At 33.5% G+C, this 16,973-nt stretch overlaps 2 protein-coding genes, 1 long non-coding RNA gene and 1 pseudogene across 3 annotated transcripts; 3 read left to right on the top strand and 1 right to left on the bottom strand.

Moving 5' to 3' along the window:
- Positions 1-12: 12 nt before the first annotated feature.
- LOC107428174 (metal tolerance protein C4) lies at positions 13-5,357 on the top strand. The gene is made up of 13 exons (XM_016038648.4): positions 13-756; positions 870-924; positions 1,291-1,423; positions 1,564-1,619; positions 1,979-2,093; positions 2,231-2,288; positions 2,385-2,503; positions 2,684-2,803; positions 3,106-3,207; positions 3,287-3,359; positions 3,597-3,664; positions 3,801-3,861; positions 3,946-5,357. The coding sequence occupies exons 1-13, from the start codon at positions 438-440 to the stop codon at positions 4,068-4,070; spliced, it is 1,404 nt and encodes a 467-aa protein (XP_015894134.2). The 5' UTR covers positions 13-437; the 3' UTR covers positions 4,071-5,357.
- A 2,379-nt stretch (positions 5,358-7,736) lies between these two features.
- On the top strand, positions 7,737-12,321 carry LOC107428171 (vacuolar protein sorting-associated protein 52 A-like; annotated as a pseudogene).
- A 214-nt stretch (positions 12,322-12,535) lies between these two features.
- LOC132800278 (uncharacterized) lies at positions 12,536-13,245 on the top strand. The gene is made up of 3 exons (XR_009635259.1): positions 12,536-12,605; positions 12,692-12,824; positions 12,935-13,245. It is a non-coding gene; the product is annotated as an uncharacterized LOC132800278 (long non-coding RNA).
- A 620-nt stretch (positions 13,246-13,865) lies between these two features.
- Positions 13,866-16,229, bottom strand: LOC107428176 (large ribosomal subunit protein uL30y). Its single transcript, XM_016038649.4, has 7 exons — positions 16,070-16,229; positions 15,323-15,496; positions 15,134-15,231; positions 14,992-15,049; positions 14,549-14,628; positions 14,361-14,463; positions 13,866-14,282 (listed from the first exon to the last, which is right to left on the bottom strand). The coding sequence occupies exons 2-7, from the start codon at positions 15,494-15,496 to the stop codon at positions 14,067-14,069; spliced, it is 729 nt and encodes a 242-aa protein (XP_015894135.2). The 5' UTR covers positions 16,070-16,229; the 3' UTR covers positions 13,866-14,066.
- Positions 16,230-16,973: the final 744 nt, after the last annotated feature.

The raw sequence follows: 16,973 nt of genomic DNA, 5'->3' as shown, positions 1-16,973 counted from the left end.
TAAATTAAAATAAAAAATTAAAATCATTGCAAAGACCATTGCTATGCTATGCTATGGAGGTCATTTTCCGAAAAGGCCCCTGAAGAAAACTACTGGGCCACGTGTAGTGAATCTGGGTGTTGGCTGTCTCAATTTTCATGTCTGCAGGGGGGTGGAGTGATTGTCCGCGGAGGGGACTAGATTATGCTTTGTTGCATCTCCTACTTTGAAGTGGAAGGAAGAGGAAGGAATATTCTTCTTCTTCTTCTTCTTGTTCTTCTTCTTCGTTACTGTCAAGATCCCGCGTACGACGTCGTTTTACTCTCTCTTCTCTTCATCAGTTGCAGCAGAGAACCCAAAAGGAAAATAAAACCAATAATTTTAATAAAATAAATAATATGAAATGAGCAGAGCATAACTAAGTAGAAGAAAGAAAGAAAGAAGAAGAGCATGCAGCGATGCAGAGAAGAGCAAAGCTTTGCATCGTTGGTCTGATGCGAAATTACTCTTCTACCCTCCTCTTCTCTCGCCTCCGCCGATCTCCCAATCTCCCCCAATTCCTTCTCTTCCATTGCTCAGGCCCCAACCCCACAGCCCCTCACCAGCATCTTCACGCTTCTACTTCTGCCTCTCAAAACGCTGCGTTTTATTCCTTCCCTCATACTCAGCTACCCTGTCTTCCTTCAGCTCCCTCTTATCCCAAACGTTTCGTTTTGTTCAGTTTGCCTTCGACAGATTCCAACACCCATCACCATCATCACTACTCCTTTCATAGAAGTGAGTTTTCTTTCTAATTTTCCTTTCAAAAAATAATATTGTTATTTGTTAATTTGTAGTTTATAAAATATAACTTTGCTTTTTTTTTTTTTCTTTTTTTTTTTAAATTGCAGATTTTTTTACGAGGGCGAAACATGCTAAGAAGATTGAAATCAACGATTACCACAGGTACCTATATTTTATATCCATAGAGTTTGCTTGTGCATTTTATATGATCTTGGCATTTGCAGAATTCAAAAACAAGTTTCCAAATTTAAACTCTTTTATGCTTGGTCTTTGTTGTAAAGATTTTGTATTTGATGCTGGATTCAACTGATTAAGTGGTTAAATTCACATACCAATTTTTTTTTTTTTTTTTAGTTGGTGATTTCTGATTAAAAAGCCTCATTTTTTATTATTGCAATAGCTTTGTAAAATGACCGAATATGGGCATAATCATGTGTCAATATTAGTTGATATATGTCATTCTTCGCTTGCTGACCATTTAATCCTTTTTAACCTGCTTTATGTTGTCTGCAACGATGTTAATACTAGTCAAAGGGCAGTCACTACCGCATTGTGGTGCAACTTCCTTGTGTTTTCTCTCAAATTTGGGGTCTGGTTTGCAACCTCAAGCCATGTTATGTTGGCTGAAGTTGTGCACTCTATTGCAGATTTTGCCAATCAGGTATTTTCATGCTGATGGGATGATATTATTGATTACCATGCCACATGAATGTTTTCCTTTTTCTTTGATCTATTGGTTTACAATTAACTTGATCCATTGACTATTGAATGCAGAGTAACTAATAAGTGTTGACATTGTAGGCGCTCCTTGCTTATGGCCTGACTAGCTCAAGGCGTGCACCAGATGATATCCATCCGTGAGTCTTTTATACCATGGCCACCTTACCCCATCATCAATAATATATTTTGAATTTTTGTTTCTTTTATGAAGTGAGATTTGGTGTCAAGTTCTTTCTGGATTTCAAATGTTGAATTACAAGCTGTGTTTGGATAAAATAAAAAACCCCCTTCAAACAGTTTTGTGCTACACCTGAACTTAACCAGTAATGATTTTCTTTTTTCTTTTTTTTTTTTTTTTTTTTGCCTGGTTCTAGAATGTCTGCATGAGCTCTATCAATTAGAGCGAGTGCTATATTCTAGCAAGATGTGTTAAAATAAAGTCAAATTATTTTTCTATTTGTTTATGTTCTGTAATATTATATTTAACATTGTACAGTTATGGTTATTCAAAGGAGAGATTTGTTTGGTCTTTGATATCCGCTGTTGGTATCTTTTGTCTTGGTTCTGGTGCTACCATTGTTAACGGAATTCAGCACTTATGGACTGCACAGGTAATCAATCACATAACCGTCATATGCTTTGCCTTTGGATTTTTTTAAGAAAGAATATAGAATATTCCTTATCCTTATCCGTCGTGTTTGTAAATTAATTTGTACTTTTATTGAATCTCTATGTGCATCTTCCACAGCCCCCTGAAAATCTTCAATTGGCAGCTTTTGTGATTGGTGGTTCATTTGTTATTGAAGGTATTAACCACTGAATTGTCTTATTGACGATTGGTTTCCCGAGTCATTTTTCTGTCTTTAAAAATATCTTATTATTCTAAACTATGCATCAATTAGGTGCTTCTCTTATTGTTGCTATACAAGCTGTCAAGAAAGGTGCAGCTTCTGAAGGAATGAAAGTGAGAGACTATATCTGGCGTGGTCATGATCCCACATCTGTTGCAGTCATGACTGAGGTTAATTAAATGGATATCTTCTATGATAAGCTTATTGTTCCTTTTTGTAATTATAGATAACATGTTAGTATTTATTTGCATTATATAAGTTCTTGTTGACATCTATATCTAGTGTGTTAAGCCATTAATATTGCTCAATGTTAATCTAAATCCATTAATAAATTATTACAAATATTGCAGGATGGAGCTGCCGTAACCGGCCTTGCTATTGCTGGAGCATCATTGATTGCAGTAAACAGGACAGGAAATGCAATTTATGATCCGATAGGTTCAATTGTCGTTGGCAACCTACTTGGAATGGTATATAATGCTTCTTGTCAATTCATATGCAGCAAATATGTCAGAAAAGAAAACTATATTTCTTTTCCAAGAAAATAATGTAGTTACTTTCATAATTTGTCAGTCTAAAAATTAATTTCTCATGACATCTTCAGAGAAATATATACAGATCCTCAACCATAGAGTTGGCTTGTTAGTCCTTATTTTTCATGTATCTAAAATTTTAGAAGGTAAACTTAGCCAGAGAAAAGATTTGAGAAGATAGTAGATATCCAAATTTTTGAAGTTTGAGATGATGTAACTAGACTGAAGATATCATCCAGGTGGCAATATTTCTGATCCAAAGGAACCGGCATGCTTTAATTGGTAGAGCAATGGATAACCATGATATGGAGAAGGTTCTCCATTTATTACAAAATGACCCGGTATGTCAGTGTTGCTTAATTTTCATTTTATCACTTGGTTTATGTTCAAGTTTGTTTACTGTGGAAGTCTTTGATGTAGGTTGTTGATGCTGTATATGACTGCAAAAGTGAGGTGATTGGACCTGGGTTCTTTCGATTTAAGGCTGAAATAGGTAATTTTCTTCCATGTTATTCTGCCATGACTTTTTTTCTCGGAATAAGGATTTGGCAAGAATATATATCCTCTTCCATTTCCAACATACATATTTCAGGAAAGTTGATTTTTGGTTTGTATTTAAGAAACAATTTTCTGTTCGAAACAAATCTTTATTGAAAATTAGTATTCAAAACTAAAAAATATATAATGGACTTAGCACATTTTCTGAATCTGATCTATTTGTGTGCTACAGATTTTAATGGAGTGGTGGTAGTGCAAAATTATCTTAAAAGAACTGGCCGTAATGAGTGGGCAAGACAGGTTAATCATTGCAATCAATAATTGTTTTGTCTTCAGTTAAACTTTTCAAAGAACCTGAAGTTTCCTTTAGCGTGTTCTTTCAGTATTTTTGTAAGCTATAAACCATCTTAGTGACTCCAAAGCTAAATACATGCAGTTTCGTGAAGCTGCAAAGGAGAAAGATGATGCTGCACTACTCAAGATCATGTCAAATTATGGTATGCAGTATGCAGTATGATGATTGGCCTGCTTTTTTATCAAGTTATGTTTTCATATTAAGAATGACAAGTTATTCATTGCAGGTGAGGAAGTTGTAGTAGCCTTAGGAAGTGAAGTTGATAGGTTAGAGAATGAGATCCAAGAGCTTGTTCCCGGCATACGCCATGTCGATATTGAGGCACACAATCCAACAGAGTTATCACCATGATTTTTGCAATTATTGAAATTTTGCAGAATTGTTTTTGCATTCTTTGACGTTACTGCAAGTTTTGGCAGGCCAATCTATGTTGTATAAGTGGAACTCTCAATGGTTAAAGCTGAACCAAAAAAAAAAAAAAAAAAATTCAGTCAGCATGGCTCTCAGTTGTGCTCTATTTACCCATTATTCAACATTTTGGAATCTTGTTTTTCGTCACCCTGTAAATCATAACTATGTATTTAGAGTTTGATGTTACTATAATCTTTTTTCTTACTTGTGGTAGCTCGATTGTGGGCGTATTTATTTATCTTAGTTTGCTTCAACAATGTGCAAAAAAGTTGTGAGATTATGAAGGTTTTTTCATGCTTCTGTTGGGTCTCAAGTCTCAACGAAGGATATTATGTTGTTCGTGTAGATACAGTTTGATGGTAATGGGATATTCTGGCTTCAAGTTTCTTCTATCCGAAAAAGGAAAATAGCCAACGACATGGTTAATTTGTCATGTTCCAACAACATTTGTTGATGAGATGATTATTCAGAAATTAATGTGCAACTTACACATAAAGAATAAAACATATAAATTGCAAATTACATTGAAAAGAATTCAAGGCAAAAAGTCAAAAAGAAAAAAGAGAGCATTTTTCCAAAACCAAAAAAGAAAGAAAAAAGAGTCAAACACGTCGACGGTGGAAATCCAACGAATGACGTGGCGATTCATGATTGAACAGCATTAAAAACACCAACCAATTAAAAACGTCCACGTGACCAAGAAAGCGAGATGGCGGGCCCCAAAGAACGAAAGGGAGGAGTAGATTTCCAGGAATGAAGGAGAAAAGCAGGTGGTGGACGTCGCAGAAACTACAAGGAAATATGCGGTGGAAACCAACTATAAAATGTTGGGATGGATGGGATGGCATAGGAAATAGGAAAGAGAGAGTAAGGAGAATGGGAGCGTTGTCGGTGTTCAATGTGAAAGAGAAGGTAATAACAAGACAAGGTGCAGGAGCCATTTGCCCATACTGTGGTGGTCCAATTCTGGCCTGCTGTTATGATTCCAATTTGCTCTTCTTTTTCATTTCCATTTCCCGCAAAATCAAGACCAAGTATTTCTGCCTTATTTGTTCCCGTCGCTTAATTCTTACTCCTCCTCCTCCTCTTTCCCTCTGACACCCCCTTCTCCATTTTTAAAAAAAAATTATATTTACCATTGCCTTTTATTGTATTGTAATTTGTATTCTCCTATACATTAAGATTGAAAAATAAGAGTTGAGGTGCCTGTTTTCTTGTGATTCTTAATTTTTTTTTTTATTAATTATAAAAATATAAAAATATCTATGTAAATTTGCAACTGTATCATTTTTTTATTTTTTTACGAAGCAATAATATCTACTTTAACGGTTAAGTATTTTTATTTATGCTTATAAAATTATAGATTCAAATCATACATAGTAATTTTAAATAGTTTAAAAATTAAATGATTTATTACAAAAAAATGTATCATCTTTTAAGGTTTTTTATTTTAAGTGTAACTATACGCATAATAAGCTAGTAACGACGTACTAACAGGAAACATTATGAAGCAATCATGAACATTAAATAAAAAAATTCCATCTGTTTCGTTTTCAATTTTATTTTTCCAGATACCGTATATCAAGTATATTATATAACTTTTGTTACGGTTTGCTTCTGTTAACCAAAACTTGTTCTATAGGCTACCATGTATAAATAAGTATCTATTTAGGAAGTACTACTAAATACTAATAGAGAATGCTAGACAAAATAACGACAAAGATTCCTGAGAGATTCTATATTCTCCAAAATATAAACTAGGATCACCGAAGATGCGAACATAATGGACTAATTGATACAAAATTTCTGGCAACCAAAAGAGTATCAGAAGGATTTTGATGAGTAAAAGAAACACCCAAGTGGATGTAAGAGAGCCAAAGAAGAAAAACCAATGTATATTTGAAAAGACTACAAAATTTTGTCGCATTATAAGCCCTGAAAATTTAAAAACACAACCAGAGGGAAAATGTGTGTCCAACTTCAGGCAAGTCAAATAAAGTTCAGATTTTTTTTTTTTTTTGGTTTTTTCGATAAATAGCCACCTTACAACTCCATTTTAGAAAAATAATAAAAAAAATTTTTAAAAAAAAACTAATCACCTTGGAACAAAAATACCTTTGATAAAATTGAAAATTACACCAGAGGTTTTTTTTTTTACCCTTTCCTTTCTTACTCTACACAGCCGTTCGTGAGGTTTCTACACAGCCGTTCGTGGGGTTTCTCTAAGGTCACTATTTGCATCTCATCGCCTCTCACTCTCATTTTTTGTATTTTGTCATATTTCAAACTAAAATCAGGTAAAAATTTTATCTTTTTTCTTATTAGATGAAAGTAAGGAAATATGTGTTTTTTTTGTTTTTTCTCTTTTTCTTTTTTCTTGTAAGTTTTATTAGTTTAGGGTTTTTTAAGCTTTTTATTTGATATGGGTATGCAAGAAATTAATTTATGAGATGTTATATGTGATTTTATAGGTGGCATATGGTTTGAAAATGGGAGAAATTTTGTGTAAAACTGAAAAATCGGGAAAAACAGTAAAAACGGAGGAAATTTGGCGAAAAAGATGAACTTCCGCCAATTTCCTTTAGTTTGTCAGTTTTTGCAAAATTTCCGCCAATTTTCCGCCAGTTTTCCGTCAATTTTCCATCAGTTTTCAACCAATTTTCTGCCATTTTTCTGCCAGTTCGTGGAAAATGGCGCTGCTGGTGTGCTTCTAAAGGGAAAGGGAAAGGGAAAATGGCGCTGCTGGTGTGTTTTTTGCTTGAAGTGAAAATGGCACTGCTAGTGTGTTTCTAAAGGGAAAGGGAAAGCTTTGTTTTTATGCTCTAGTTCTGTTTCGAAAGGAAAAGGGAATTGAGGAAAAAAAAAAAAAAACCAAAAACAACAAACTAAAACAAAGTTGCATTTTGGTAGAAAAAATAGACCCAAAAAAAGAGTACAAAAGGGTATTTTGGTCCTGATGTACTAAAAGGTGGTTATTTTTTAAAAAAAAAAATTTTTTTTGCTATTTTTCTAAAATGAAGTTGTAAAATGGCTATTTTTCGAAAAAATTTTTTTTTTTTTGGGCCCTTTTATTACATGACAAACAAGAAGCTTGGGCCTAACCCCGAAAACTCAAATGGGCCACATATTCGAAGAATGCCCGTGTGGACCCGATGTCAAGGTCTATCCAAATTCCAAACGGATCCGAGCCATAGTACTTTTTTCCTTCTCCATTTTCAAACCAAAGAATATAAAAAGAATAAAAAAAACACGGAAACGTGCTCTACAAGGCAAGAAATACTAGGCTCTGTCTGATTTTCAAGGTTTATTTTATATGAAACCCACACAAGAAGATGTTCTGAAACCCCCGACTCATTAAACTTTAATTCTGGAATGAATGCGGTTTATCATGCATCTAGGCGAGTGGGGTCTGGCACCAAGGTATTGGATGAGGTTGAAATTATAAGTCAAATTGAAGTGTATAGAATTGCCTAATACAAAAATTTCCAAGGAATAAATTGGAATTTAATGTGAAAATTAGAGCATCAAAAACTTGCTACTTAAAAAGTCTTACATTATTTATAAAAAGGTTGGTTTTTGATTTCAAATGTAGGTTTGAATGATATGTGTGGGGCTCGTTTTGTTTGAACAAGATGGCTGAAGTTGGTTTTTAACTGAAAAACCGGTAGAGTCAATTTCCTTAATGCATATTTCAATGTTTATGGCTTTGTGAAAGAATCTGTCTATTTTTGTGGTTTTATGTACACTCGCGCATGCATGCATAAAGAAATATTTGTATATATGTGCAACATAGAGTTGAAATTCCTGCATAATGTTCATTTGTGTTAAGCCTAACCCAGTTTGTATTTTGTTGGATTTTGTACTTTTGAGTGCACGGTCACCATTATTAGGACAGTGCTTACTCCCAGAAAAATGTTTTTGATTTGGTACATTTGTTCGGGACTTGAAGAAGATGCAAGCAGGTATATTTATGTGCTTCCTCACTCGAGGAATCATTCATGCCTTTTCTTGCGATTTTTCATCCCTTCATTAGTTTGTACCTTCCGACGATAGAAGACCTTATGGTTTGCTGATGTACTATTTCTCATACTGCAAATACAAATAAACAATACTCATATACATATAAATGCAAACTAAATGATGTGGTTGTGCACTTCATGTGCCATATCGATGAGACTTGGGGCTGTGTTAGATGTAAGGTTCAAGGAAAGCTACTTTTCTAGTACATAGCTCAGAATTCGTGATTACATAGGATGCTTGAAATATTATTTCCTAAACAGATGGAATAAATTCCCATTAATATTTTTTGCTTTTCTGAATGTGTCATATATGGAAGATAATTCATTTTTCATTTTTCCCCTTTTTTCAGTGATATATCATTGGAAGGACTACGGCAAGAGCTGGAAGAATTCAAAAATGATGATGTCAGTAGCATTATTCTAGTTATTGATGCTCCTTGAGGATACAATACTTGGTTTATTGTATAATTTTACTGTTTCCTTTTTTGTTACTTTTTTATTTTTTACCCGTTTCATCTTTTAAATACCGATTGATTCTTTTCTTTGCATGTTCCTTGTGATGGTTTCATATAGGTAGTTGCAAATATTCTGTCCAAAGGTACTAAACTACGAGAGTATACTAAGGGGGTTGAGAACAACATATGGCAAGTTGGACAGGACTTAATTCAGGTTTGTAGTTATTCTTTAGAATCTTTTCTTTGCAACCAATAGTTCTATGATTAGTTTATATTTTAAGTTTTAACCATTTCAATAATGCAGGACTACGTAAAAGAAAGTGATAATTTGGTATCTCTCCATGATCAGATTCGTGATTGTGAAAGCATCTTGTCACAGGTGGAAACCTTTCTCAGGGGTCTTCAGGAATTCTGGTTCTTGATTGGCAGTTTGTCAACAAACTTTATACTCACACCCAGAGTTAGACTCTTTTGTCCTATATTCATGTATGAACACTGATACCGCTTTCATTCATGTACTGCATAAGTTGATACCGCCTTCATTCATGTACTACATAAGTAAGAAGTATATGAAACCCAAACACTGGAGGCATTTTAAATAATGTGATTTCTTATTATATGCTTGTTGGACTAAATTAGATTAATTCATGTAGTATCAGGATTTCTTGTTTTTATGTTTTGTTGCTTAATGTTTTCATATTCTTTTGTTGAAATTTTTATATCCTTGTTGAATTTTCCCCTTTTAAAAATATTGTTTTCTGCTGTAATTGTTCCTCTATTATTAAGACTACTTATAGTTTTAGAAATTCTTCCAGGCTGCAATTGGTCCTATAAGTTCAGACATAAAAATTCTTTAGGAGAAATCAATGGATATGGCTCTAAAACTGAAGAATCACAAGGTACAGCATTGAATGAAAAGCTCTGTTATATATTAATGTTGGCACGGAATTGACTGTGTGAAAGATGATATGATTTACTTATCTTCTCATTTGTCCCTTAGATTTATATTTTATAAGTGTACATGCCTGTGCTGTGTGCATGTGTCTTAGCATGGCAAAGAAAAGAGTAATTGAATCTTTTAGTTCAGTCTTATTTATCAATAGGTTTACATTTAACTGGGTGAATGGTCTACCTTCTCTCGACAGGTGGCTGAGTCAAAATTGACAAATTTTGTCGGGGACATTACAGTCCCGCCATGGATGGTAGACATTATTATCAATGGAGAGGTACAATATTTTTATTTTAACTATACTTTGTCCTTGTAATCCTTATTTTGTTGTCCTCCTTATCATCATCATGATCACTTACCATTGTCATTATCCTTATAGCTGACAATATTACTATTTTGAGGTTTATGTTTTGCAGGTGCTTTAAACAAACTTAATGGACCTTACACACCATTTGTGGTTGCTTGTTGAATGTGGAATACACGCTTCCTTTTTTGTAGCTGCTGACATGCTTTTATGTAATGGTTATCCAGGTCAATGATGAATATATAAGAACTCTGGAGACTCTTAGTAAAAAGTTGAAGTTTGTAGATGCGGATCCCATGGTTAAAATTTCAAAAGGTCTCAAAAATGTTCAACCTGAGTTGGAAAAACTTCTGCAAAAGGCAGTTTCAAAGGTTGTTCACTGAAGTTGGACAATGGCCGGTTTTGATTAGTTAATTGATGGTGTGGTTGTATGTTTCGCACATTGCCTCTGGATTATCTTGCATGTGTATATATAATCCATGACAGCTTTGTGGATGCACTAGGAAATTTTTTCTACAGATACCAATTTTCATGATTAGACTTAGTTGTCATATATCAGCTATATCCACCCTTAGTAACAAAGTTATGAGGATAGAATCCCTCCTCAACCCCATAGGTTTTGTTGCTTCCTATTTTGATGATACTTAGTTGTCATATATCAGATATATCCACCCTTAGTAACAAAGTTTTGAAGATAGAGTCCCTACTCAACCCCACAGGTTTTGTTGCTTCCTATTTTGATGATAAGCTAACATGAATGAAGTTATAAGGTTCATGGTATCAGACTTACCTTTCTTTGTCGAGCTTTTGAAGTATATATATATATATATATATTTTTTTTTTTTTTGGTGATGGCAATTTATTTATCAGCTTTGGATAGGGTTCTGAGGTCATTTTTCATGTAATGTAAATATAAATCCTCATGACTTTATTGATGATCTGTTAATTAATGAGAGATTCTTTCCAACCATATATATTTCCTGCAGGTGTATGAGTTCATTTTTCAGAAGCTTTCCTCACTCAGAAAGCCAAGGACAAATAGATCCTGCAACAAAGTGTTCTTTTGAAGTATGAGCGAATGGTTTTTGGATAATTTTGTTGATAGAGCGTATCAATTTGTAGTTTAATGTTGTAATTTCTTATCTCTTGATTACCTTTAATTTTCACAGAGTGTTGCTTGATGATGATGTTTTTTGTCTACCATGTTTATTAACTTAGGGTGGTGATTAACGTTTTTCTTCTTGCTGGTACTTGTTGCCAGTTGTTTCTGTATATTAATTTTTATGTGCTATTAGACCAGAAATACAATTTGACCAATGCTCCACTTCTAAGTAAAAAGTCAATTACATAATTTTTGTGTGCGTTACATTGTTACCTTCCTCAAGGAACATGGAAAGGAGGTATAAATATTGAGGACCGTGGAGCATACACTGACACAATGAACGAGGTCAGTACTGTATTCTGTTATTTATGTTGAAATGATGAGTTGCAGTGGTCACTTGCTTTATACTATTAACTGTTTTTACATAAAACTTAAGAAGCTCTGTCTAACGGGATTCTTTTAAAAAGGAGGTCTGATAAGCCTTCATTGAAAGCTCACTGCTTCCCACTAAAAGGGCCGTCCTGTACCAACAAGGCCTATCATTTTAAATAGAAACATGCTGCTTGCAAATAGCTAGTCCCCAATACTTAGAAGCTTGTTTGTTTTTTGGAACATTGCGTGTTGAAGTGCATCATGTTTTGCTGGTCCTAGCGCTCATTTCCAGGCATATATTCAGGCATTGGAGAAACTACAGTTGGATATTGGAACATCCAGTGATTTGATTGATGTAGAGGCAAGAAATACTAGTCTTTTTCAAGTTGAAGAGAACCATTGAAGAATCGCTCATCTGTTTATGTACTTGGGGATAGGATAAAAATCTTAAAAGGTCCTTTTGAAATGATCCTACTCTCTCTTCCTCCTCACCCTTAACTCGGTTGCTCGGATATATGTCTTCTCTTAGTTAATTCATGTAAAAATTACATTTAATATTGCACTGCAACCATGGAATTATGTTTGAATGGCACTCATGGCATGAATCTGTAGTTTCTTTATATCCTGGTTTCCATCAATTTGGTTTGTTCAGTAAATGAAGATACATCTTAGCCTTTATAAAATCTTCTGTTCTACTAGCATATTATCTGTGAAGGAAAACACTTTAAAGGAACATCAATATGTTACACTGATTAACTGCGAGTAACATTGTCATTGTGATAGCATGGGAGGATTTGATGGGAATGTAATATACACATCGAATTTTTGTAGATATTCTCAAGTCAGTGGTTGGCTAATATTTATTTTCCTTGTTTATTCTTCCTTTTAAGAGGGGGGAGGGGGGTGCTATCTTCATAAGAAAGTAATAATTGTAAAGGGAATGAGACTTGATGAGAGTAATTGTAGCCAAATTGACTTCTCTCTCTCTCTCTCTCTTTTTTTCCTCCTTTTGGTTAGTAAATAAATCTGAAAGCTTTCTGCACCGGTATTGTCGATCTTTCATATCTTAACACCTTTTGCTACCATGACTAATTCTTTACTTATTTGGCAGGTCAACGTTGTCCTATACCTCATTTTAAGATCGTGTTTGACATGCATCTGAATAGCCTATGCAATGCTAATGTGCAGGCGATGTGGGAAGAGGATGTTTACGTCATGAGGCGTTATGCTGAACTCACAGCTTCCACATTAATGGTGAATATGGAGATGGACAGGTTGGATTTGGAGAATGAAGTCATTAAATATTGACTGATTAAAGTTCTCAATTCAATTAATTGAAGTATCATATCTATATTTGCAGCTTGAACTAAATTTGGAACGTCTGAGAATGGCTACTGATGATTTGCTTATCAAGCTTTCCAAAACATTCCCAAAACCAAAATTCAAACCGCATTTTTGAAAACAACTATGATATGAAAATTGCAGTGCCGAAGGTAACATTTACAACCCAATTTATTCTTTGGATTAAGAATGTTTGTTATCATTAAACTGGAATTTAAATGTTTTACTGAAAAGCAAAAAAGTGGGGGCAAGATTCTTTCAGGTTGTAAGGCCTTTATGATGGTTAGTATGATCGGTTTCACAGTAACTTTCCGAATATATTTATCCTCCAGCCTCTTCTATCTCACCTCTAGTAATATGAATTTCTGGAAGCTGGTCCAGAGGGTGGGAAAATTCAAATGCACTTTGAGGAAGGAACTACTGAAAACCAACACTGCATTAGTTGTGGTAATATACTGTCAATAGTTTGAGGTCTGCAATGTCCCAGCTGCTGCTTTGATATAATAGCATATGAGATTTAAAGCTAAAGCCGCTTTAGAGGCTTCTAGTACACAATGACATGCCTTTCTTTTTTTTATTTTTATTTTACTGAATATATAAAATTATATTCTTTTTGGTAAAAATATGTAAGAATTATATTCAGATATATAAATTTATAAAATTGAATATTTGATAGATATTCTTCCCTTTATTTCATAAGTTTTAAATTTTACCAGATCATACAATTTAAAAAAAAATATATATATATATATATATATTTATCATCAATAATAAAAACATTCTACATGATATTGAATCCATAAACATTAAATCCACTGTGAATCTCATAAACATTAAATCCACTGACGTATACACTAGTAACGGTCACCACTGACATACAGTGATACTCATTTTAATTTGCTTGAATTCCTCTTTCCAAATTCAAATTAAAAATAAATCTTTTAGATTATAAAATATTTTAAACATTCAAATGGGAATTTTTTTTTTTTTTTCGTTTTTAAGTACATGATGAAATGGCAAGAGAGATCTATACGCCCCACATATGAACCAGAACCACAGAAGATGCAAATATAAATGACCGATCGAGACAAAAATTCTGGAAACCAAAAGATTATTAAAAAGATAATTGACGAAAAAATAAAAATATATAAATAACCCACAAAAACAAAAAACACCCAAATGGATATGTGAGAGAACGCAAGAAAACCCAATACATATCTGAAAGGCAACAAAATTTTTTAACATAAAAAGTCTTTGAAAATTTAAGAGCACAACACAAGGATGAAACTGTGTCCAACTTCAGGTCAGAAAAATCAAGTTCTTTTTTTTTTTTTTAAATCTCTAATGACAAACGAGAAGCTCAACCTCTGGAAAAGTTTAAAAACTGCCAACGCCTAATTCATTCTCCTAATGAGCTCATTGATAAAGTTTTCACGGTTTCCAGCATCTCCTCCCTCCACATAGTGATTCCTCTTCTTCTTCAGACCACCTAATGGTGCCTTGAGCTTAAATGGCCATAGGAAATTATTTGCCTCCTTGAAATGAGGTCCTACAGTCAAGATCTCATGGATAAGATCTTCGGTGCAGATAATGCCATACTTGCCAAGAGCCTGTACAAAACTAGCATGTTAGCAGAAACTTTTAACAACAAATCCCACAAAGAAACAGCATCAGAAAGAGCCATAAACCTGTTCGATGACAGAGTTGTCAGTCAAAGCAATTCTGTGCTTGTTCAGCTTTCCATAACCTCTCTTGTATATCAATTCCCTTACACTCTTCAAATTGGGATATCTAAAATCATGCAAAATAAGATAATCAGAGTAGGTATAAATTAAATATGCACCCCTATGTAAATCAGAAAACAAAACATACATACCCATATGTCACATATGGTTCGACCCTGTGAAGCATATTCACGGTGGCTTTGTTTACTTTGAGAAACACACCGTTGAAGATCTGTTTAGGAATAAGAAATTAAAAAAGAAAAACATTATTAGAGTGGACAAAGATCGAAATTGACAAGCATGGTTTAAGACTAAAAGACACAAATCCTTGTTTTGCTAATTGATACTCATATAACACTTCAGGCAGAACATAAATCACTTCAGGCAGAAAATAAATCATACTTAAACATAAAAAAGTAAGGTATCAATACCTCATAGCCTAATCATAAAGGGATAAACATAAAAGCCAAGAAATCATCATAATGAAAGACCCAACTTTTGACACAATAAGGATAACCATACCAAAATATATTAAAAAAAAAAAACTAAATTTCATTACTCAAGAATCCTAGACTCGAAATATCAGACCCCACACCTGTCTCAACCGGAGAAGCTGCAAAATCTTCCTTGTTTTTGGGTCAATTGCATTGATACTGAGATTCGCACAAAAGAAAAATGTATGAGTGCATGCATATAAAAAATACATAATACGAATTCAATCTAACACAGGGCCATACCCCCGAATACGAATAATAAACAAAAGCTTGGCCTGTGGGTCGACATAAAATCCCCCTTTCAACTTTGCCTCACGCTTTAATTGAATGAGCTCCTTTTCCTAAATAGTTATTAAGAAAAATAAGAATACAACCTTAGTAGTAAGAAAACTAATCAACCATTAATCAATATAGGAAAGGTGCACTATTTACCTGTTGCTCGTACTCCTTGGCATACTGCTTTGCTCTGTTATAAATCAACTTACGATTCTCGGTGTTCTTCTTCTTTGCAGCTTCAAGTTCTTGCTTTTTTGCCAAAGCCCATTCCTCTTCCCTCTTCCTCTTCTTCAATACTGACTCTGGAATCACTGCCTTGACTTCACCCATCTGAATAATCATAATCACACAGATTCATAAAGATATCCAAGTAATAAACTACCCAAAAAGTACTTAAGTATACCACAGATTAGATTAAAAAGCATGCCATTTTGCTGAATATAGAATTCTATCTCATGCTAAGAAATGGGGCAAGCAAAAAAAAAAAAAATGATATAAATTTATGAAAAATGTATGTATATATATATATATATATATATTCTCCTTCCCATTATATACCATTAAAATCTAAAAGGTTATTAAACAGAATAGCTTGAGAACAATTTCCAAAGTCACCAACAGAAAGTGCTATAAGCAGCAGAAAACATACAGGCTTCAAGTCATAATAAGTTTTTACTACTTTTCCACTACTACCCAATTTGCTTCTTCTAACCCAACTCATTTTCCTAGCAAACTAACAGTCCAAATACAAGACTCAAAATTTCAAGTTTCTTAGTTGAGCCGATTTCTTCTCATAACCAAACGCAGATAACAAACCAACAATTAAACAATCCCATACATACACAAATTGCTGATCCAATTAGCTAAAATAGAAAGGAGACGGGAACTGAAAACAAATATTACCTTCTGCAAGATCAGAGATCTGAACGACCAGAAATGCTAGGGTTAGGGTTTCTCGGCGGGCTCCTAGAGGAAGGATGAAAAGCGTGAAAAAGAAAGGGTTTTGTAGGGTTTGTGAGTGTTCATTGGTTTATTTAGCGGTCCAGATTCCTTTTTGTCATTAAGAAAAATCCTGGCTGTCCATTATCCGACTATATGTTTTTTTTTATTGAAAAAAAAAAGGGCCCAATTCTTTTTGGTATTCTAAAAAAGGCCCAAGCCCGTAGCTCGCACCATTTTTTTACAATGAGATTTCTGTATACGTGAGTTCCAACTCACACAAATTAAGCAACCATAACAAAAGAGGTAATCCAGCAAACTAATAAATAATAATAATAATAATAAAACGAAATTGAAAAAAAGAAAAAAAAAAAAAAAACAAAAAACAAGAAACAAGCAAACTATACTTGTATGCATTGGATTATTCGTTTTGTGACAATTATGTAGATTGTGAAACTTATATGTGTTCTTTTTGGTAATGTCTATGTTTTTAATACTTGACTTTTTTCAATTTTTAAAAGGTTTTACTTTAATTGTGTTGCTTCTGTAAAATTGAATTGTGCAAATAGGATTCTCAAACAACTTACAAGCTTTAAAAGACTAACTAAAAAAATAATAATAAAGAAATAAATATACAAAACTCGAAATTAAAAATCATTTCAAACAATTTATAAAATGAGAATTTTTGATAAATTAAAGAAAGGGGATTTAATATCAGGTGGTGCACACAATATTAATTAATAAAATTTAATATCATTTCTATGACCAAACAAATTTGATAAACCATTTTAAAAACCATACTATTTGTAACTTGCATGCAAAATTTGAATAATGTAACTCTCACCCATGAAAGAATTTCAGTTATCAA

The sequence above is a fragment of the Ziziphus jujuba genome, chromosome 12 (assembly GCF_031755915.1).
Source record: "Ziziphus jujuba cultivar Dongzao chromosome 12, ASM3175591v1".
Classification (NCBI taxonomy): Eukaryota; Viridiplantae; Streptophyta; class Magnoliopsida; order Rosales; family Rhamnaceae; genus Ziziphus; species Ziziphus jujuba.
This window is presented reverse-complemented; position numbering and strand designations above follow the sequence as displayed.